The sequence below is a fragment of the Rhincodon typus genome, chromosome 15 (genome assembly GCF_021869965.1).
Source record: "Rhincodon typus isolate 14 chromosome 15, sRhiTyp1.1, whole genome shotgun sequence".
Taxonomy (NCBI): domain Eukaryota; kingdom Metazoa; phylum Chordata; class Chondrichthyes; order Orectolobiformes; family Rhincodontidae; genus Rhincodon; species Rhincodon typus.
In genome coordinates this window covers 1,048,920-1,071,919 of record NC_063346.1, presented here as the reverse complement: position 1 = coordinate 1,071,919, position 23,000 = coordinate 1,048,920, and the positions used below count along the sequence as shown (strand labels likewise).

General features: G+C 45.4%; 1 protein-coding gene across 1 annotated transcript in view; it reads left to right on the top strand.

Annotated features, from left to right (window-relative positions):
- Positions 1–21,876, top strand: part of LOC109927193 (zinc finger CCCH domain-containing protein 18-like) — an 82,446-nt gene extending 60,570 nt beyond the window's left edge. Inside the window, exons 7-10 of the mRNA XM_048605933.1 lie at positions 10,543–10,678; positions 13,935–13,997; positions 15,101–15,291; positions 18,394–21,876. Coding sequence (XP_048461890.1) covers positions 10,543–10,678; positions 13,935–13,997; positions 15,101–15,291; positions 18,394–19,386 — 1,383 coding nt within the window. The 3' untranslated portion in view covers positions 19,387–21,876. The remainder of the gene's footprint in view (positions 1–10,542; positions 10,679–13,934; positions 13,998–15,100; positions 15,292–18,393) is intronic.
- The last annotated feature ends 1,124 nt before the right edge of the window (positions 21,877–23,000 follow it).

Genomic DNA, 23,000 nt, shown 5'->3' with positions numbered 1-23,000 from the left:
CCAACTCGTCCATGCCAACCAGATATCCTGTATAAATCTAGTTCCATTTGCAGCATTTGGCCCATATCCCTCTAAACCCTTCCTATTTGTACACCAATCCAGATACCTTTTAAATGTTGTAATTGTACCAGCCTCCACCACTTTCTCTGCCAGCTTGATCCATACACGCACCACACTCTGCATGAGAAAGTTGCCCCTTAAGAGTCTTTTAAATCTTTCTCCTCTCACCTTAAACCTCTAGTTTTGGACTCACCCACCCCAGGGAAAAGACCTTGGCTACTTACCCTCTCCATGCCCCTCATGATTTTATAAGTTCACCCCTCAGCCTCTGACGCTCCAGGAAAAATAGCCCCAGCCTATTCAGCCTCTCTCTAGAGCTCAAACCCTCCAGCCCTGGCACTGGGAGTAATCTGGAGATGTTGGTTTTTGCTTGCTATTTTCCTACCTGTCTCCTGTAATATTGTGCACAGGACCACATCCCTCTTTCTGCCTGTGTTGTTCCCACACAGAATCGGATCAGCACTGGTGAGGTCACAGCCCTGTCATTTCTTAACTTTTAATTAACTTGCTGTTGTTAATAAACTTTACCAAATACTAATAAACTACTGCTTTTAATAAATTTACCCATACCACAAATATTTATTCCACTTTACTTGTTAACCTTACTGAAAAATTGAAAGGAATGATAATACTCACCAGCTACTCACATGTTACTCCTTATAGCTGCTTTCTCTTTTTCCACCACATTCCTCACAGTCACAAAAACTCACAGGGTCTCCATACTCCTGACTTCATTACTGCACCACACTGTCCTGTATTGCATTGCCATAATGTACATAATCAGGCTGCATCCAACAAGCCTGTAATTGATAGCCTTAAGCAGGGCAGATGATAAGTCATGTTTGCAGCATCTGGGAGTTTGGACCAGAAGCAACAAGTCTGCAGCAAGTATTTGAAGTTTGAGCAGCTTTGGCTCAAAGTTTATGAGTTGGAAGCTGAACAACAGACACTGCAGTGTAACAGAGAAAGGATAAAATATTTGGATTCTTGGTATTGGGAAGCTGTCCCAGCCCTCAGGGTAGGGTTAGCTCATTTGGTCAATGTCCCAGGATGGTCACATATGACTGAGAGTGAGGCAGGGAAGGGGACACAGTGAGGAGGAAGGCAGGAACCTCAGCATTTGCAATTCCATAGATCCATAGAATCCCTACACTATGGAAACAGGCCCTTTTGCCCAACATGTCCACACCAACCCTCAAAGAATCCCACCCAGACCCATTCCCCAAACCCACCAAATCTACACATCCCTGAACACTACAGGCAATTTCCCATGGCCAATCCATCCAGCCTGCACATCTTTGGACTGCGGGAGGAAACCCACACAGACATGGGGAGAATGGGCAAACTCCACACAGACAGTTGCCCGAGGGTGGAATCGAACCCGAGCTCCTGGCACTGTGAGGCAGCAGTGCTAACCACTGAGCCACCATGCCATCCAATTAGGTGTCAAATTGTCCAGCAGGTTGAAAGCTCTTTCAGCTTCTCTGGCCACAGAGTGGACAAGCCAACTGACTGTAGTACTGTGGTACAGGAAGCTATTCAACAGGGTAGAGTAAAAAGAAATGTGGCGGTAAAGGACAGTATAGTGGGGGGATCAAAGAGCACAAGGCCAGATGATTGTGTTGCCTGATCGCTGCCAAGGCTTGGGAGATCTGCTCAAAGCTGACAAGTGAGAAGGGAAGGATCTAGTTGATGTGGGGCATGTAATAGCAGTGACATGAGTGGGACAAAGAAGGAAGTTCAGCACGGTCAATATGAGGAACTAGGTGTGAAATTAAGAAGGAGATGCGTAGATGTGACGGTCAAGAGGAACAACAACGCCTCTTCTTCCTCAGGCAGCTCAGGAAATTTGGCATGTCCATAAGGACCCTCACCAACAGATGCACCATTGAAAGCATACTGTCTGGGTGTATAATGGCCTGGTATGGCAACTGCTCTGCCCAGGACAGTAAGAAACTACAGAAGGTGGTGTACACAGCCCAGACCATCACAGAAGCCAACCTTCCATCCATGGACTCTATTTACACGGCTCGCTGCCTCGGAAAGGCTGCCAACATCATCAAAGATCTATTGCACCCTGGTAATGATCTCCTACAACTTCTTCCCAGCCATTATTAGACAGATGAATGGACTCTCGAACTTCAAATAATGTTAATCTTGTTAATGTTGATCTTATTTCGTGCAGCTCCTGTGCAGTGTAACCTGTATGCCTCACTCTGTCTATGCACCCTATGATCTGCCTGTACTGCTCGCAAACAAAGCTTCTCACTGTACTTAGGCACACATGACAATAAATCAAATCAAACTCAAGGACAACCTCAAAGATCATAATCTCTGGGTTATTAGCTGAGCCACGTACAAATTGGCAGATGGACAATCAGATCAGAGAGATGAATACATCACTCAAAGACTGGCATGGGAGCAATGGGTTCTGGTTTGTAGTGCACTGACACCACTGCACCCCACACCACCCCCCCCCCCCCCCACCCCGCCTCCCCGTGGCATCTGTACCCAAGAATCAGTCTTTTCTTAATCATGCAGGGGCTGCCGTTCCTGCCAACTGCATGCTGGGAATTAGAGAGGATTTTAAACTAAATAGTAGCGTCATGGGATCAAATTTGGGAAGTATATTTTATTCACTCATGGGACATGGTGTCGCTGGCTGGGCCAGCATTTATTGCCCATCCCTAGTTGCCGAGGGAGGGAATTCCAGGATGTTGGCCAAGTGACAGTGAAGGAACAGCGATATATTTCCAAGTCAGGATGGTGAGTGGCTTGGAGAGGAACTTGTAGGAGGTGATGTTCCCATGTATCTTCTGCCCTTGAGCTTTTAGATAGAAGTGATTGTGGATTTGGAAGATACTGCCGAAGGATCTTTAGTGAATTTCTGGATTGCATCTTGTAGATGACCTCCAGGGAAGGAAATCTGCCATCCTTACCCAGTCTGGCCTACTTGTGACTCCAGACCATCAGCAATGTGGCTGACTCTCAAATGCCCTCTGAAATGGACTAGCAAGCACTCAGTTGCAGCAAATTGCTACATTTTTGTCCACTCAATTATGTCTTCTTCACAACTTACTTTCCTACATATTTGTGCATCATCAGAAAATTTGTCAAATTCACTTTCCACCCTTTCACTAAATCGTTTTCAAAAGCTGTCCCAGCTGGAGGTCCCAGCACTGATCCCTATGGCACACTGTTTGCAACAGCTTGCCAACATGAAAGAGACCCACTTCTGCCTACCCTCTGCTTCCTGTCAGGAAGACAATCTGCTATCCATGCCAATGTGTTACCCCATACACTATTAGCCTTTATTTTCCACAATAACCTTTGACGTGACACCTTCTCAAATATCTTCTGGAAATCTAAATATAGAAATCCACTGGTTCCTCTTTATCCACAGCACGTATTACTTCCTCAAAAAACTGTAATAGATCAGTCAAACATGACTTTCCTTTCACCAAACCATGCTGACTCTGCCTGATCATCTTGAACTTAACCAAGTGCCACATCATAACTGATTTAATAGTACCATCTAACATGTTCCTTATAACAGATGTTAAGCTTCCTCCTTTCCATCTCCCTTTTTTGAAAAAATGAGTTATGTTTGTTCTCTTTCAATTTGATGGGGCTGTCCCTTAATCAAGGGATTTTTGGAAAATTAAAATCAATGCATCAATTGTCTCACGAGCTAACAAGGTGTAGAGCTGGATGAACACAGCAGGCCAAGCAGCATCAGAGGAGCAGGAAAGCTGACGTTTCAGGTCGAGACCCTTCTTCAGAAATGGGGGAGGGGAAGGGGATTCTGAAATAAATAGGGAGAGAGGAGGAGGCGGATAGAAGATGGATAAAGGAGAAGATAGGTGGAGAGGAGACAGACAGGTCAAAGAGGTGGGGTTGGAGCCAGTAAAGGTGAATGTAGGTGGGGAGTTAGGGAGGGGATAGGTTGGTCCAGGGAGGACGGACAGGTCAAGGAGGCGGGATGAGGCTAGTAGTTAGGAGATGGGGGTGCGGCTTGAGGTGGGAGGAGGGGATAAGTGGGAGGAAGGATAGGTTAGGGAGGCGGGGATGAGCAGGGCTGGTTTTGGGATGCGGTAGGGGGAGGGGAGATTTTGAAGCTTGTGAAGACCACATTGTTACCATTGGGCTGCAGGGTTCCCAAGCGAAATATAAGATGCTGTTCCTGCAGCTTTCGGGTGGCATCATTGTGGCAATGCAGGAGGCCCAGGATGGACATGTCATCCAAGGAGTGGGAGGGGGAATTGAAATGATTCGCGACTGGGAGGTGCAGTTGTTTAATGCGAACCGAGCGTAGGTGTTCTGCAAAGCGGTCCCCAAGCCTCTGCTTGGTTTCCCCGATGTAGAGGTGAACATCTGCTTGATGTGGAAAGTCTTCTTAGGGCCTGGGATGGGGGTGAGGCGGGAGGTGTAGGGGCAGGTGTAGCACATCCTGCAGTCGCAGGGAAAAGTGCCGGATGTGGTGGGGCTGGATGGGAGTGTGGAGCGGACAAGGGAGTCACGGAGAGAGTGGTCCCTCCAGAAAGCAGATAAGGGTGGGGAGGGAAAAATGTCTTTGTTGGTGGGGTCGGATTGCAGATGGCAGAAGTGTCGGAGGATGATGCTTTGGATCCGGAGATTGGTGGGGTGGTACGTGAGGACGAGGGGGATTCTGCTTTGGTTGTTATTGTGGGGAGGGGGTGTGAGGGATGAGTTGCGGGAAATGCGGGAGACACGGTCGAGGGCATTTTCGACCACTGTGGAGGGGAAGTTGCGGTCCTTGAAAAACGAGGACATCTGAGATGTACAGGAGTGGAATGCCTCATCTCGGGAGCAGATGTGGCGGAGGTGAAGGAATTGGGAATAGGGGATGGCGTTTTTGCAGGAAGGTGGGTAAGAGGAGGTGTATTCTAGGTAGCTGTGGGAGTCGGTAGGCTTGAAATGGATATTGGTTTCCAGGTGGATGCCAGGTCCTTCCTGGACCTCTCTGTCTCCATCTCTGGTACTACCCCACCAACCTCCAAATCCAACGCATCATCCTCCAACACTTCCGCCATCTGCAATCCGACCCCACCACCAAAGACATTTTTTCCTCCCCACCCTTATCTGCTTTCCGGAGGGACCACTCTCTCCGTGACTCCCTTGTCCACTCCACACTCCCCTCCAGCCCCACCTCACCCAGCACTTTTCCCTGCAACCGCAGGGAGTGCTACACCTGCCCCCACACCTCCCCCCTCACCCCCATCCCAGGCCCTAAGAAGACCTTCCACATCAAACAGATGTTCACCTGCACATCTGCTAACGTGGTATACTGTATCCGCTGTTCCCGTTGTGGCCTCCACTACATTGGGGAAACCAAGTGGAGGCTTGGGGACCGCTTTGCGGAACACCTACGCTCGGTTCGCAACAAACAACTGCACCTCCCAGTCGCAAACCATTTCAACTCCCCCTCCCATTCCTTGGATGACATGTCCATCCTGGGCCTCCTGCAGTGCCACAACGATGCTACCCGAAAGCTGCAGGAACAGCATCTTATACTTCGCTTGGCAACCCTGCAGCCCAATGGTATCAATGTGGATTTCACAAGCTTCAAAATCTCCCTTCCCCCTACCGCATCCCAAAACCAGCTCAGCTCATCCCCGCCTCCCTAACCATTCCTCCCACCTCAAGCCCCACCCCCATCTCCTACCTACAACCTCATCCCGCCCCCTTGACCTGTCCGTCCTCCCTGGACTGACCTATCCCCTCCCTAACTCCCCACCTACATTCACCTTTACTGGCTCCATCCCCACCTCTTTGACCTGTCTGTCTCCTTTCCACCTATCTTCTCCTCTATCCATCTTCTATCCGCCTCCCCCTCTCTCCCTATTTGTTTCAGAATCCCCTTCCCCTCCCCCATTTCTGAAGAAGGGTCTTGACCTGAAACGTCAGCTTTCCTGCTCCTCTGATGCTGCTTGGCCTGCTGTGTTCATCCAGCTCTACACCTTGTTATCTCAGATTCTCCAGCATCTGCAGTTCCTTCTATTTCTGTCTCACGAGCTACTTTGTTTCAGACTCTAGGAAAAATCCTATCAGTACCCTAACACTTTATCATTCCCCAAGTCCAATGGTTTATTCAGTCCCACTTCCCTGGTGATTGGAATTTCCCTGAGTTCCTCCCTCCCTGTACTTCCTGATTTGTTAGAGCTTCTGGTATGCTACTTGTATACTCTATGATGAAGAGTGATGCAAAATACCTGTTCAATTTAAACGTCATCTCTTTAGTTTCTACTGTTAATTGTCCAGTTTCACTTTCTTTAGGGCAAATGCTCACTTTGTTAACTCATTCCTTTTGTTTAAATATTTATAGAAACTCTTCCTCTTTGTTTATTTTTTGACTACCTTTGTTTCTATGCTAATTATGCTGACATTATTAACTTTTTGGTCATTCTTTGCTTTCTTTCATATTCTGTCCAAATTTCTGATCTGCCACATGTCTTTGCATAATTATATGTTTTTTCTTGAATTGAGATACTATCTTTAACATTTCTACTTAACCACAGATAGTGGGTCTGTCATTTGGAGCTTTTCTCATTGGTTGGAATGTACCTGTTCTACATATTCTGACATTTCTTCTTAAATATCTACCACTGTACCTCTATTGATCTATTCTTTAATCTAATTTTCCGATTCAATTTAGCCACTTTTGAATGCTACATACAGTCATAGAGTCATACAGCATGGAAACAGAACCTTTAGTCCAATGTTCATGCCGACCAGATATCCCAAATTAATCTAGTCCCATTTGTCAGCACTTGGCCCATATCCTTCTAAACCCTTCCTATTCAAATATCCATCCAGATGCCTTTTAAATGTTGTAATTGTACCAGCCTCCATCACTTCCTCTGGCAACTCGTTCCATACACGCACCACCCTCTGTGTGAATACATTGCCTCTTAAGTCCCTTTTATAACTTTCCCCTCTCACCTTAAACCTATGCCCTCTAGTTTTCGACTCCCCCACCCGGGGAAAAGACCTTGGTTATTTACCCTGTCCATGCCCCCCCATGATATTATAAACCTCTATAAAGTCACCCCTCAGCCTGCAACACTCCAAGGAAAATAGCCCCAGCCTATTCAGCCTCTCCCCATAGCTCAAGCCTGCTAACCCTGGCATCATCCTTGTAAATCTTTTCTGAAACCTTTCAAGCTTCACAACATCCTTCCGATAGTAGAGAGACCAGAATTGCACGCACTATTCCATTGGTCTAACCAATGTCCTGTACAGCCACAACATGACCTCCCAACTCCTATACTCAATGCACTGACCATTTTATGCATTCAGTTACAGTGCCTATGGTTTTGTCCTTTTACTTTCTTTGTAAATTCTGGTTTTATCTGTTGGTTGATTCTTGGATGCATACAATCTATCAATCTTCCCGTCATGGCCTGTTTATCATTTCTTGCTGTTTGGCCATCGACTATTCTTTCATTTACCACATCTTGGAAGGTGTCATCAACAGTGCTACCAAGCAGCACCTGCTCAGAAATAACCTGCTCAGTGACGCCCAGTTTGGGATCTGCCAGGGCCACTCAGCTCCTGACCTCATTACAGCCTTGGTTCAAACATGGACAAAAGAGCTGAATTCCAGCGGTGAGGTGAGAGTGATAGCACTTGACATCAAGGTTGCATTCGATCGAGTGTGGCATCAAGGAGCCCTGGCAAAACTATAATCAATGGAAATCGGGAAAACTCTCAGATGTTTGGAGTCATACCTGACACATAGGAAGACGGTCTTGGTTGTGAAAGGTCAATCATCTCAGGTCCAGGACATCTCTGCAAGAGTTCCTCAGGGTATTGTCCTCAGCCCAACCATCTGCAGCTGCTTCATCAATGATCTTCCCTCCATCATAAGGTCAGAAGTGGGGATATTCGCCGATGATTGCACAATGTTCAGCACCATTTACGACTCCGCAGATACTGAAGCAGTCCATGTTTAAATGCAACAAGACCTGGACAATATCCAGACTTGAGTTGACAAGTGGCAAGTGACATTCGCGCCACACAAATGCCATGCAATGACTATCTCCAATAAGAGAGAATCTGACCACTGCCCCTTGACATTTGATGGTGTTACCATCACTGAAGCCCTCACTATCAATATCTTCGGGGTTATCATTGACCAGAAAATAAAGTGGTTTCACCATGTAAAGTTGTGAAGCCTTATCAGAATGTAGTTAAGAGTCAAACACATTGTTATGGGTCTGGAGTCACATGTAGACCAGACTGGGTAAGCCTTGTATTCATCCTGGTTTTGCCTCTTTTCATAAATTGCTTTTGGTATTGCTCTGTCCCAGCCTTCTTTTCCCAATGTGGTGTCACAGCCTCATGTCTCACCTCTATTCTTACCTCAGGCTCCAGGAGTGTTCTTCTCTTTGCGACAGGCTCAGTTGTTTTTTTCAGCTGGGAAAGGTAACATAGAAAATAGGAGTAGGAGGTGGGCCCTTTAAGCCTCCTCCACTATCCAATACGATCATGGCTGATCATTCAACTCAATAGCCTGTTCCTGCTTTTCCTCCATATCCTTGATCCCTTTAGCCCCAAGTGCTGTATCCAACTCCTTCATGAAATCATACAGAGTTTTGGTCTGGACTGTTTTCTGTGACAGAGAATTCCACAGACTCCCCAGTCTCTGGGTGAAGAAATTTCTCCTTGTCTCAGTTCTAAATGGTTTACCACTTATCCTGAGACTATGACTCCTGATTGTGGACTTGCCCACAATCAGGAACGTCCTTCCTGCATCTATTCCTGTCTAGTCCTGTTTTAGAAGTGTTTGTGAGATCCTTCCTCATTCTTCTAAACTCCAGTGAATATAGTCCTAACCAATTCAACTTCTCCTCATATGTTAGTCCTGCCATCCCAGAATTCAGTCTGGTAAATCTTCACTGTATTCCCCCTGTAACAAGAACATCCTTCCTCAGATAAGACGACTAAAACTGCAAACAGTATTCCAGGCGTGGACTCATCAAGGCCCTGTATAATTGCAGCAAGACATCCCCGCTCCTGCACTCAAATTCTGTCAATATGAAGGCCACCATACCATTTGCCTTCTTTATCTCCCGCTGTACCTGTATGTTTACTTTCAGCAGCTAGTTTACTAGGACACGCAGTTCTCATTCCACATTCTCCTCTCTCATTTTATAGCAGTTCAGTTAATAATCTACCTTCCTGCTTTTGCTTCCAAAGTGGATAGCCTCACATTTATCCACATTGTACTGCATCTGCCATTCATTTGCCCATTCAGTCAGCTTACCATGGAATTATGTATGGTATTTCACAGGCTAGAACTGTCTGAAGGAACCTAAATCTCGCTTTAACATTGATTCCTATGGGAAACCATGCTTTACTTAAAGTCAGAGATAGTAGGAACTGCAGATGCTGGAGAATCTGAGATAACAAGGCGAAGAGCTGGATGAACACAGCAGGCCAAGCATCATCAGAGGAGCAGGAAGGCTGACGTTTCGGGCCTAGACCCTTCTTCAGAAATGGGGGAGGGGAAGGGGGTTCTGAAATAAATTGGGAGAGAGGGGGAGGCGGATAGAAGGTGAATAGAGGAGAAGATAGGTGGAGAGGAGACAGACCGGTCAAAGAGGCGGGGATGGAGCCTGTAAAGGTGAGTGTAGGTGGGGAGTTAGGGAGGGGATAGGCCAGTCCAGGGAGGACGGAATGGTCAAGGGGGCGGGATGAGGTTAGTAGGTAGGAGATGGGTGTGGGGCTTGAGGTGGGAGAGGGGATAGGTGGGAGGAAGGAGAGGTTAGGGAGGTGGGGACGAGCTGGGCTGGTTTTGGGATGCGGTAGGGGGAAGGGAGATTTTGAAGCTTGTGAAGTCCACATTGATACCGTTGGGCTGCAGGGTTCCCAAGCGGAATATGAGTTGCTGTTCCTGCAACCTTCGGGTAGCATCGTTGTGGCACTGCAGGAGGCCCAGGATGGACATGTCGTCTGCGGAATGGGAGGGGGAGTTGAAATGGTTCACGACTGGGAGGTGCAGTTGTTTAGTGCGAACCGAGCGTAGGTGTTCTGCAAAGCGGTCCCCAAGCCTCCTCTTGGTTTCCCCGATGTAGAGGAGGCCAGAACGGGAACAGTGGATGCAGTATACCACATTAGCAGATGTGCAGGTGAACATCTGCTTGATGTGGAATGTCTTCTTGGGGTCTGGGATGGGGGCCAAGCAGTATCAGAGGAGCAGGTTTGTGAAGCAGGTTTCTGATTTTCTGAAGAAGGGTCTAAGCCCGAAACGTCAGCCTTCCTGCTGCTCTGATGCTGCTTGGCCTGCTGTGTTCATCCAGCTCTACACCTTGTTAGCTCAGATTCTCCAGCATCGGCAGTTCCTACTATCTCTAATGCTGTATAAATGCCAGGTTTGTTTGTCTACATTTACAGTCTTCCTGTGGTTCAGTCTCTCTTTATTGTTTTATGTGGCTCACTCCTACCTTTCCTTCTCAGCTCCTGAACTGTATCATGGATATGGTGGAGAAAACTCGGCACTCCCTGATGGTGCTGCGTCGTTGCCAGGAAGCTGATCGGGTAGAACTTCATCACTGGATCTGTTGCTATAGAAATGCTGATGATATGAGAACGGGTGAGATTTCAATGCAGTCTCCTCAGAACTCCTCCAACCTAAAAGATCCCCAACTTGTTACAGGATTTCTGTTACTTGATAATGTCAGTCTATCCCAGTTTAAGTGCAATAATGAAATAAAATAAAGGTTCACACTAAGGACTGATATTTCTATCATAATTACAATTCTATTATTACAAGATTATCACAAGATTACTGATCCTGTAAAACAACGTAGAATGAACTTAATACTATACAGAAAAACAGATGAAGTTTGATCGCCAATATGCATTTTGTAAAATGTTGTGCTCGTCATGAAATAGGCCAATGTTTATTTTCACATTCTTGATCACTGTCTCTGCCTCTAGTGAATTACTGTATCACAATCTACACTCATCTCCCTCCAGCTTTCCTGGCTAAGCTTCTCCCTGATATGAATCAGCACCAAGGAAAAGCAGATCCCAGTTAGAATCACCACAACTGAATCAAATACCCCAGTGCAAATCCTAAAAATCCCATATCCCAGTGAGACTCAATGCCTGTGGATCCCATTGTCCAGTGCGAATCCTGTGGATCTCACACTGTAGTGTGAATCCTGTGGATCCCATACCCCAGTGAGAATCTGGGCCTGATTCTGCTAGATCATATTATATATATTTCTAAACGTTCTGCTATTACATCCTGCTACTACATTAAGGGGGAGACAATGACCTAGTGGTATTGGACTCCCAGATAACATGCTGGGGACCCAGGTTTGAATCCCACCATGGCAGATGTTGGAATTTGAATTCAATAAATATCTGGAATTAAGAATCTAACAGTGACCATGAATCTATAGTCAACTGTCAGGAAAAAACCCACCTGGTTCTCTAATGTCCTTTAGGGAAGGAAACTGCCATCCTTACCTGGTCTGGCCTACATGTGACTCCAGACCCACAGCAATGTGGTTGACTCATAACTGCCCTCTGGGCAATTAGGGATGGACAATAAGTGCTGCCTAGCCAGCGACGCACTCATCCCGTTAACGAATAAAGGAAAAAGAAACACCCTTTATCATTCACTCGAACATTTTCCCAATAACACAAGTTAAGCTAACTGGCCTATAGTTACCTGCTTTGTGTCTCTTGCCCTTTTTAACGACAGGTGTTACATTGACAGTTTTCAATTCCTCTGGGCTTTTTCAGAATTGAAGGATTTTTGGAAGATTACTCCCAGTGTATCCACTATCTCTACAATTACCTCCTTTAATATCCTAGCAACCCATCAGGTCCATTGGAGGTTTTGGTCTTTAGCCCCATTAATTTCCCTAACACTTTGTCTCTAGTGATAGTTATCGTATTTATTTCCTCTCCTCCTTTTGCCCCCTGATTATTTAGTAATTTTGGAATGCTATTAGTGTCTTCTACTAATCAATTCCTCTGCCATTTCTTGTTCCCCATTATTATTTACCTCAGTTTCATTTACTAAGGGGACCTATGTTCATTTTGCCTATCTCTTCCTTTTTATAAATTTAAAGAAGTTGTTTCTGTCCATCTTGATATTATTTCCAAGTTTACTCGCAAAGTATACAGAACATAGAACAGTCAGCACAGTACAGGACCTTCGGCCCATGATGTTGTGCCGACCTATTAGCCTACTAAGATCAATCTACCCTGCATACCCTACATTTTACTATCCTCCATGTGCCTATCCAAGAGTCGCTTAAAAGTCTCTAAAGTATCTGATTCCACTACCACTGCTGGCAACACATTCCACACAACAACCACTCTCTGTGTGAAGAACCTACCTCTGACATCTCCCCTATAACTTCCTCCAATCACTTTAAAATTATGCCCCCTCACAATAGTCATTTCCACCCTGGGAAAAAGTCTCTGACTATCCAATCTAACTATGCCTCTCATCATCTTGTACACTTCTATCAAGTCACCTCTCATCCTTCTTCGCTCCAATGAAAAAAGCCCTATCTCCCGCAACCTTTCCTCATAAGACCTGCCCTCCAGTCCAGGCAGCATGCTGGTAAATCTCCTCGGCACCCTGTCTAAAGCTTCCACATCTTTCCTATAATGAGGTGTCCAGAACTGAACACAATATTCCAAGTGTGGTCTAACCAGGGTTTTATGGAACTGCAGCATATCCTCGTGGCTCTTAAACTCAATTCCCCTGCCAATGAAAGCCAAAACACCATACACCTTCTAAACAACTCTATCAACTTGGGTAGCAACTTTGAGGGATAAATGGACATGGACCCCAAGATCCCTCTGTTCCTCCACACTGCCAAGAATCCTGCCATTAACCCTGTATTCTGCATTCAAACTCGATCTTCCAAAATGAATCACTTCACACTTTTCTGGGTTGAATTCCATCTGCTACTTCTTTGCCCAGCTCTGCATCCTGTCAATATCTTCCTTTCTTTGACCATCTTTTGTTCATTTTTACAACATTTCCAATCCACTGGCTTACTCGTAATCTTTGCCACATTGTATGTTTTTTCTCTTTCAAGCTGATGCTATCCCTAATTCCCTGGTTGGCTTATCCCCTTCCTGGAATCCTTCCTAACTGGGATATATCTTTGTTGTGAGCCATGAACTATTTTCTTAAATGTCTGCCATTGTTCATCAACCATCTTTTCTTCTAAACACTTTCCTCAGCCCCCTTCAGCCAGCTCCACCCATATTCCTTTGTTTAAGCTTAGCACACTTGCTTCCGACCCAAGTTCCTCCCTCTCAAATTGAATGCTAAATTCTACTATGTTATGGTCACTGTTTCCTGGGGGATCTTTTCCTTTGGCATCATTCATTACACCTGCCTTATTAACATGTTCAGATGCAAAATAACCTGGTCCCTGATTGGATCCAACGTATTCTTCTAGAAAACTGTCCTAAATACATGGAATGAATATTCTTCGTTCTGTCTACCTCTGCCAACCTGACTATCCCAGTCTCCAGGAAGATTGAAGTAACACATAATTAATATACTGTCTTTTTTACATTATCTCTGTTCCACCAAGTAACTACTGATAGGAGTCCAATAGACTATTTCTACTATTTCCCTTTTGATTTCTTATCTTTGCTCAAATGGATTCTCTCTCTTCCAATTTAAGATCGTAACTTGCTGACATTTTTATTCTATCCCTTACTAACAATGCTACCCTATGACTTTTTCCTTTGCTGCCTGTCCTTTTGAAAAGTCACATTCCCTTGAATGTTTGGTTTATGTATAAGTGGAAGCAATAGCATATTCACAATTGTCATTAAAGTGTTTTTGTTTTATGTTTCAGGAGTACATGGACAGATTCCACAGGGACAGGGTTATATACAGGAAGAGATTTGGAAAAAGGCTGGTAAGCTGTACTGCTGTTAATTTGTAAACAAGAAGCCCAGCCCCACAGTTTCTCAGTATAAAACATCTGATTTGCCATTCCCTACCGAGTGCCCTGCACACCCAGGAATTATCTCACTTGCTGCATAATGAAGTAATTAGTCAGACTTTCCTTGTGTTAAACAAAGGGTCCATTTCATTGTGCTAAGAATCACGCAGGTAAAAAATATTAAAGAAATGTAGAAATACATTCCAACTACCTCAAAGTGTCACAAGCACACACATACTAAATCAAAGGTTCCTGCGGTGCAGAAGGAAGCCATTCGGCCCATTATATCTGCACCAACTCTCTGAGCATTTTGACTGAATGCCAACCTCCTGCTTTTTTCCCATAACCCTGCACATCATCCAACGTCCTCTTGAATGTCATGATGTGGAGGTGCTGGTGTTGGACTGGGATGGACTATAACCTGGTGTCGTGTGATTTGTGACCTCCTGAATATCTCAGTTGAACCCACCTCCACAATGCTCCCACACTATGTATTCCAAACCTGGCCCACTCGCTGAAAGTTTTCTCTCACTGTACATCTGCTTCTTTTGTAAATCCCTTTAAAACTGTGCCCTCTTCTCCTTGAGTCTTTGACCAACAGGAATTGTTTATCTCCTTCTAATCTGTCCAGACCCATCATGACTTTTAAAACCATCAAATCTTCCCCAGATTAACACATGAAACAAATATAGAAGAAATACACATTTCACAGTAAAGGGGGTTAACTTTGGCCCTGTTAATATTCAATAAAAAAAATGAGGAGGGTTCACATGATTGTAATTCCAGAAGCTTTGATTCTCAGCTGAGACTGTTTTTAAAGTTGTAGACATTATGTTCTTTTTTTAAGAATAAACACATCTTTGTCATGAAAAACAAATCAAATTCCAGCTGCAGACTTACTTTCATTTCTGAGGAAGGGTCACCGGACCCGAAACGTTAACTCTGTTTTCTCCTCCACAGATGCTGCCAGACCTGTTGAACTTTTCCAGCAACTTTGTTTTTGTTCCTGATTTACAGCATCCGCAGTTCTTTTGGTTTTTATTTTCATTTCTGCTTTGCTTCTTTCTCCCTCCCAGAAGAGGCAGTGAATGAGGTAAAGCGACAGGCAATGACAGAGCTGAAGAAAGCCGTATTGGAAGCAGAACACACGGCCCACAAAATGGTCACTGCTGAGCGAGTGAAGATGGAGTGTGCTCTGACTGAGACAAAGCAACAAGCCTCTGAGGCTATCCAGTCTACCAGCAGGCAGCAAGAGGCTTCCAGTGAGGTGAGAGCCTGACTCCAATCTCCCATTGGAAGAGGGGCAAAAGAGCACCAGCCACCGAATAGTTTAATAGTCTTAGATAAAAGTTTTCCTTTCCTGTCAATTGGTGAATTTTTCTGCTCCTTAATTTCATTTCAATGGAACATTCCACTGTGGTAGGTACACAGTAAACGGCTTCCTTTACACTTCTAAACAGAAAGTAAAACTCCTTCTGAACTGTCTCCCATCAAACACTCCCAGGACAGGGACAGCATGGGATTAGATACAAGATAAAGCCCTCTCTATTCTTTTAAAGAGGAGTTTAATGTCCTTCAACATTATTCCACCAAATACTCCCTGGATATCAACAAATTCCATTCACGTCTGGATGTTGAACTCTTTTTCCGCTGACTCTGTGCCTATTTCTTTAACCGGGAGTCTAACCCACCCTCTGCTGACCCCTTCTCCAACCACCAACACACCCCCTCCTCCTGGATACCACCCCACAGCCTCCTACTCTCCCTTGACCTCTTCAGCTTCAACTGCCAACGAAACATCAATCGCCTCAACCTCTCCACCCCTCTCACTCACTCCAACCTCTCCACCATGGAACACACAGCCAATCCAACCCAATCCAACCACTTCCTCCACCTACAATCCGACCCCACAACAAAGGAGATATTTCCCTCCCCACCCCTACCTGCCTTTCGTAGGGACTGCTCACTCCGCGACTCTCTTGTCCGCTCCACACTCCCCACTAGCCCCACCACAGCCGGCACCTTTCCCGGCAACCCGCAGGAAGTGCTACACCTGCACCTATGCCTCCCCCCTCACCTCCATCCAAAGACTCAAAGCAAACCTTCCACATCAGACAGGAGTTCACCTGTATATCCTCCAACTTGGTCTACTATATCCATTGCTCCTGATGTGGCCTCCTGTACATCGGTGAGACCAAGCACAGACTCAGTGACTAATTCGCCGAATACCTGCGCCCTGTACGCGATAATCAACAACGCCTTCCGGTTGCCAACCATTTTAATTTCCCCTCCCACTCCCTGGGTGACATGTCCATCCTGGGCTTCTTCTAGTGCCACAAGGACACAACCCGCAAACTGGAGGAGCAACACCTCATATTTTCCGCCTTAGGAGCCTACAGCCCGATGGTCTCAACACTGAATTCACCAGTTTTAAAATCTCCCCACCCCCAGCCTCATCCCGTGTCCAACCCTCTCTCTCATCCCCGCCTCGTTGACCTGACACAACCTGTCCATCTTCCTTATTACCTATCCGCCCCAACCTTCCCACTGACCAATCCCCACTACCCCTACATGCACTCACCTATCACCATTCCACCTACCTACCCCCCAGCCCCACTCCTCCTCTCTCTATTTATTTCCCAGGTCCCTTCCCCCTCCCCAGTCCTGGTGAAGAGTTCCGACCCAAAATGTCGACTCTCCTGCTCCTCTGATGCTGCCTGAGCTGTTGTATTCCTCCAGCTCCACACTGTATTGACTCCCTGGACAGGGACAGCATTGGGTTAGATACAGAGTAAAGCTCCTCATACACTTTTAAATGGGAAGTAAATGTCCCTCAACACTGTCTCCATTAAACACTCCCAGGACTGGCATTCTGTTGGCCAGTGAATGGATCACTGTTTCATCCTGTGTTCACTCATTCTCTTGCCTGGTATTTGTAGTACAGACAGTCCCTTTCCTTTGTTAGCATTATATGCATGAACTGGATCTTGGCACGCAGGACAATTTCAAAAGTTTGCAGATAACACTAAACCTGGAAGAATTGTAACCTGAGAGGAAGGCAATGTGGAACTCCAAAAGGGCATTGACAAGTTAGTGGAGTGGGTGGATAGATTGCAGATGAGGTTCAATACAGAGAAGTGTGAGGTGATGCATTTTGATCTGACAAGCATCGAAAGATAGTACAAAGGTAGGGAGTGCAGGCGCAGAGCTATCTAGGTGTGTATGTGCACAGATCATTGAAGACAGGAAAGATGGAGAGAGAGGTCCCCTCAGTATTATTAAGAGGGGCATAGAGTCCAAGAGCAGAGAGGTAATGTTGAACTTATACACAATGTACAGTTGTGGGTGTCATATTATATGGAAGATGTGATTGCATTGGAGAGAGTGCAGAAGTGATTTACAAAAATGGTTCCAGGAATGAGAAACTTCAGTTATGTGGGTAGATTGAAAACGTTGGGACTGTTCTCATTGGAGGGAAGAAGGCTGAGAGGAGATTTGATAAAGGATGTATGGAGTAGATAGGGAGAAGCTGTTCCCGTTTGTAAAAGGGAAAAAAAAATGAGAGGGCATAGATTTAAAGAGATGTGCAAATGAAGGAAAGGTGGTGTGAGAAAAAACTGTTTCGCACAACGAGTAGTTAGGGTCTGGAAAGCACTGCCTGGAATTGTGGTGTAGGCAGGTTCAATTGAGATAGTCAAGAGGGTTCTGGGATGATTATTTGGACAGAAATGGTATGCAGGGACATGGGGAAAAGGCAGGAGATTAGCACTAGGTAATAGTGTTGATGTTACTGTTACTGAGGGGGAGGGAGTTACAGGGTTGTCCCTGACAGAGATTACTGAGGGAGATGGGGAGGGAGTTACAGGGATTCTATGATGAACACTCAAGAAGCTTGACACCTTCCAGGACAAAGCAGCCCGCTTGATTGGCACTACATTCACAAACATTCACTCCCTCCACCACTGACGCTCAGTAGCAGCAGTGTGTACTATCTACAAGATGCACTGCAGAAATTCACCAACGATCCCCAGACAGCACCTTCCAAACCCACAACCACTTCTGTCTAGAAGGACAAGGGCAGCACATACATGGGAACACTACGACCAGTAAGTTCCCCTCTGAGCCACTCACCATCCTGACTTGGAAATTTATCGCTGTTCCTTCAATGTCACTGTACCTGGAGTGTTTGATGGGAACAAAGTAGAGAGAGCTTTCCTTTCATTTTAACAAGGTGAAGGAGATTTTGTTTTAGTTGAGAGGTGTAGGGAGAGCTTTAGTGTCAATCTAACCCAAGCTGTAGCAATAATTAATTGTATCTGACCTGATGTTGAGTGTTGTTCTGGTGATGGATGGAGTTTGTGTCTTTCAGGGTTTTTGGAATTCTGGTCGGAAGGCAAGTGAAACCTACAGTGGCTGCAACGTGGCACGTTACTGTGACTCCTTCTGTCAGCACAAGCACTGGGAGAAGCATCACCGTATCTGTGGGCACAACGTTCAGCATCTGCAATCAATCAAGACTGCAGGCAATAGCCACAACGCTGTAACTCCCTCCCCGTCTCCGTCAGTAACCTCAGGCAGGGACAACGCTGTGAGTCCTTCCCTATCTCCCTCAGTAACCTCAGGCAGGGACAACGCTGTGACTCCCTCCCCATCTCCCTCAGTAACCTCAGGCAGGGACAACGCTGTGACTCCCTCCCCATCTCCCTCAGTAACCTCAGGCAGGGACAACACTGTGACTCCCTCTCTGTCTCCCTCAGTAACCTCAGGCAGGGACAACCCTGTAACTCCCTCCCCATCTCCCTCAGCAACCTCAGGAAGGGACAACCCTGTAACTCCCTTCACATCTCCCTCAGTAACACCCAGCAGTGACAACCCTGTGAGTCCCTCCCCATCTCCCTCGGTAACTTCAGGCAGGGAAAACCCTGTAACTCCATCCCCATCTTCTTCGGTAACTTCAGGCAGGGACAACCCTGTAACTCCCTCCCCATCTCCCTCAGCAACCTCAGGTAAGGACAACCCTGTGAGTCCCTCCCCTTCCACCTTCCCTGCAGTAACCTCAGGTAAGGACAACCCTGTGAGTCCCTCCCTTTCCACCTTCCCTGCAGTAACCTCAGGCAGGGACAACCCTGTAACTTCCTTCACATCTCCCTTAGTAACCTCAGGCAGGGACAACCCTGTCAGTCCCTCCCCTTCCACCTTCCCTGCAGTAACCTCAGGTAAGGACAACACTGCCTCCCCCTGGGCCAGCTCCAGCCAGCAGATCCACCCAGAAGCTGTTGCCAGCGGCAGCGACACTGGATCTACAAATACCTCTTCTGTCTCTCCTCCCATCCCAATCCCTGTTGAAACTGCTTCCTTCTAACATACAACTTTGCAGCTACCCAAATGAACTTTTAACTTCAGAGTGAGATTGTCACTTGTTCATCCTCAATGTTTCTGGAATCTCATTTGATCCAAATGGGACAGAGAAATTAGTCTGAATTTTTAAATTCATTTTTGGTTATTTACCAAATGTTCTCTGTTTTGGAGTGTGAAGGGTTCTGAACTTTAGCGAAACTTATAATCCCAGTGCAAAAACAAATTAACCTTCAGCAAGATCCCACAAATATTATTGAAGAAACTTTTAACGTGGAATGTCTTGTGCGTGCTTTAAGAAATCACAAATACTCACTTGGCCACCCCTTTCTCTCAGACTCTCTGTCCTTGAACACTGTAATATTCCAAGGAATTCATACTTCCATGCTGTGAACATGTAGTCAACGTAAAAGCTCTCACAGCTGGACACAGTACAGGTAGTTCTGTTATAATGTGTGTTTCTTTAACGCAAACTTTCTGCTGTACAGGTATAGTGATTTTCTATAGCGTGAGGTCATGTAAGAGTGCAACTATTGCTTTATAGGAGAACTACCTATACTGGCTTTCAGACATATTTAATCTCACATACACACTCCCTATACCTGCTCAAACTCAAAGGTGTGTTCACACTCCCTTGCTGGCCTGCGGGAAAATACCAGATACATCCCAGCTCCAAAGTAAACCCCACGAAAAACGTCCTATCTCATACCCGTGTTGCGATACCAAACGTGAAGCCAGCAGAACTCACTGAGCAAATATGGAGACCTTCAGCCATGCAGTTCCTGACAAACACAAGTTCCACATGGAGCAGTACTGACCAACCTTCTGGTATTACAGCTGTGACTAGTTAGACTTGGGAATATCAGATATCCTAAAGACCCACTTACAACAAAGCCAGTCAGATTGAGTATGTGATGGATTCACTCCCATAGACCTCCGTGCCCTTAAGCACCTGTTGAGAAAAAGATACTGTTTTTTGCTTTGTGGAGACAGAAACATAAAGATGAATAAATGTGACAATTGTGAAAATTTTAAAATCTTTTTAAGCATGGCTGAAATTTTGACTTGCTGAAAATTCTAATTCTGTACCACCCTTCAACCTTTAGTCTCACTGTATTCTGCCTGAAAATTCCCAAGGAAAGATTTTGATGCCAAGAGACTTGTTTTTCTCATGATGGCTCAATGTGATTCTCTGTTGTTCAGGTATTTTATCAAACCTGCAATTGTTTTATTCCCTGTGCGGACTGAATTCATACCTCCCATCACCAATGGTTACCCTACCTGCCCCTGTCTCTGAGCTGTTGATAATAGACAAAATAAAGTAGGAGAACTTTCTGCATTAGCTAGATGTTTGCCTTTAATACCTCAGAGATTCAGCAGATCTTCTGACCTCAGAAAGGCTGCACCATCACTTACATCGATCAGCTTGCCCATTCAGTGTGCGTGTTAAAAACAGAAATTGCTGCAGAAACTCAGTAGGTCTGGCAGCAATTGTGAAGTAAAAAAACAGATGGCCGATGGAATGTTTGAATACAGTGACTCTGGATGCTGACAATATAGGCAGGAACTGGGAAATATAGATTGGGGGTGGTTAATTGGAGGTAAATCCACGTCTGGCATATGGGAATCTTTTAAAAATCAATTGATCAGAGTTCAGGATCAGCATGTTCCTGTGAAAATGAAGCATAAGGATGGCAAGATTCAGGAAACTTGAATGACGAGAAATTGTGAGCTTAGTTAAAAAGAAAAAGGTTTAGGAAACTGAACACAGATAGAGCCCTCAAAGAGAAATACAAAGAAAGCAGGAAAGAACTCAAACAAGGAATTTGGAGTTCTAAAAAGGGCCATGAAATGTCTTTGTCAAACAGGATTAAGGAAAATCCCAAGGTGTTTTATACACATATAAGGAGCAAATGGGCAATTAGGAAAAGGGTAGGTCCACTCGAGGACAAAGGAGGGAATTTATGTATGGAGGCGGAGAAGGTGAGCAAGGTCTTCAATGAATACTTTGCATCAGTATTCACCAAGGAGAAGGACATGGTGGATGATAAGTCTCAGGAGGGGTATGTTGATATTCTAGGGCATATAAATACAGGAGGTGTTGGATGTTTTGAAAAGCTAGGGTATTCAATTCCCAAGGACCATATGGGATCTATCCCAGAATGCTGAGGGAGGCAGGTGAGGGAATTGCTGGGGCCTTGTACGAAATCTTTGAATCGTCTTCAGTTACAGGAGAGGTCCCAGAGGACTGGAAAATAAACAATGTTGTTCCTTTGTTTAAGAAAGGCAACCCATGTATAATCCAGGAAATTACAGGCCAGTGAGCCTTATGTCAGTAGTAGGGAAATTATTGGAGAAGATTCTTAGGGACAGGATTTACTCAATTTGGAAAAACACGGACATATTAGAAATAGGCAGCATGGCTTTGTGCAGAGAAGTTTGTGACTCACAAATTTGATTGAATTTTTTCAGGAAGTGACAAATATGACAGATGAGGGCAGGGCAGTAGGTGTTGATCATAGAATGCCTACAGTGTGGAAACAGGCCATTTGGCCAACCTAGTCCACACCATCCCTCTGAAGAGCATCCCACCCAGACTCATTCCCCTACTCCTGCATTTCTCCATGTCTAACCCACCTAACTTAAACATCCCTGGGGACTATGGGCAATTTAGCATGGCCAATCCACCTACCCTGCACATCTTTGGACTGTGGGAGGAAACTGGAGTACCTGGAGGAAACCCACACAGACAAGGGGAGAATGTGCAAACTCCACACAGACAGTCACCTGAAGGGTGGAATCGAACCTGGGTCCCTGGCGCTGTGAGGCAGCAGTGCTAACCACTGAGCTACCACACCTACCTATACAGACTATACAGTCTGTAGCAAGGCCTTTGACAAGTTCTGCCATGGCAGGCTGATACAAAAGGTGAAATCATATGGGATCCATGGTGAGCTAGTAAACTGGATGCAGAACTAGTTTAGTCATATAAGACACAGTAGCAGTGAAAAGTTGTTTTTCAAACTGGAGATCTGTGACCAGTGGTATTCCACAGGGATCTATGCTGGAGTCCCCTGTTGTTTCTAACAAATATAAAAATGATTTGGAGGAGAATGTAAACAGCCTGATTAGTAAGTTTGTGGACAACACAAAGATTGGAGGAGCTGCGGATAGTGAATAAGATTGCTAGAGGATACAGCAGGATACAGGTAGGTGAGAGACTTGGGCAGAGAAATAGCAGATGGAATTTAATCTGGACAAATACAAGGTGATGTATTTTGGAAGGTCTAATACAGGAGGGAAGGATACAGTAAATGGCAGAACACTTAGAAGCATCAACATACAGAGGGATCTAGGCATACAGGTCCACAGTTCCCCGAAAGTGGCAACAGAAGTGGATAAGGTGGTCAACAAGGCATATGGCAGGCTTGCCTCATCTCTCAGGGAAGAATATAAAAATTGGCAAGTCATGTTGCAGCTGTATAGAACTTTAGTTAGGTCACAGTTGGAAAATTGTATACATTTACCACACTACCAGGAGGATGTAGAGATTCTGGAGAGGGTACAGAAGGGGTTTACCAGGATGTTGCCTGATTTGGAAGGTATTACCAATGAGGAGAG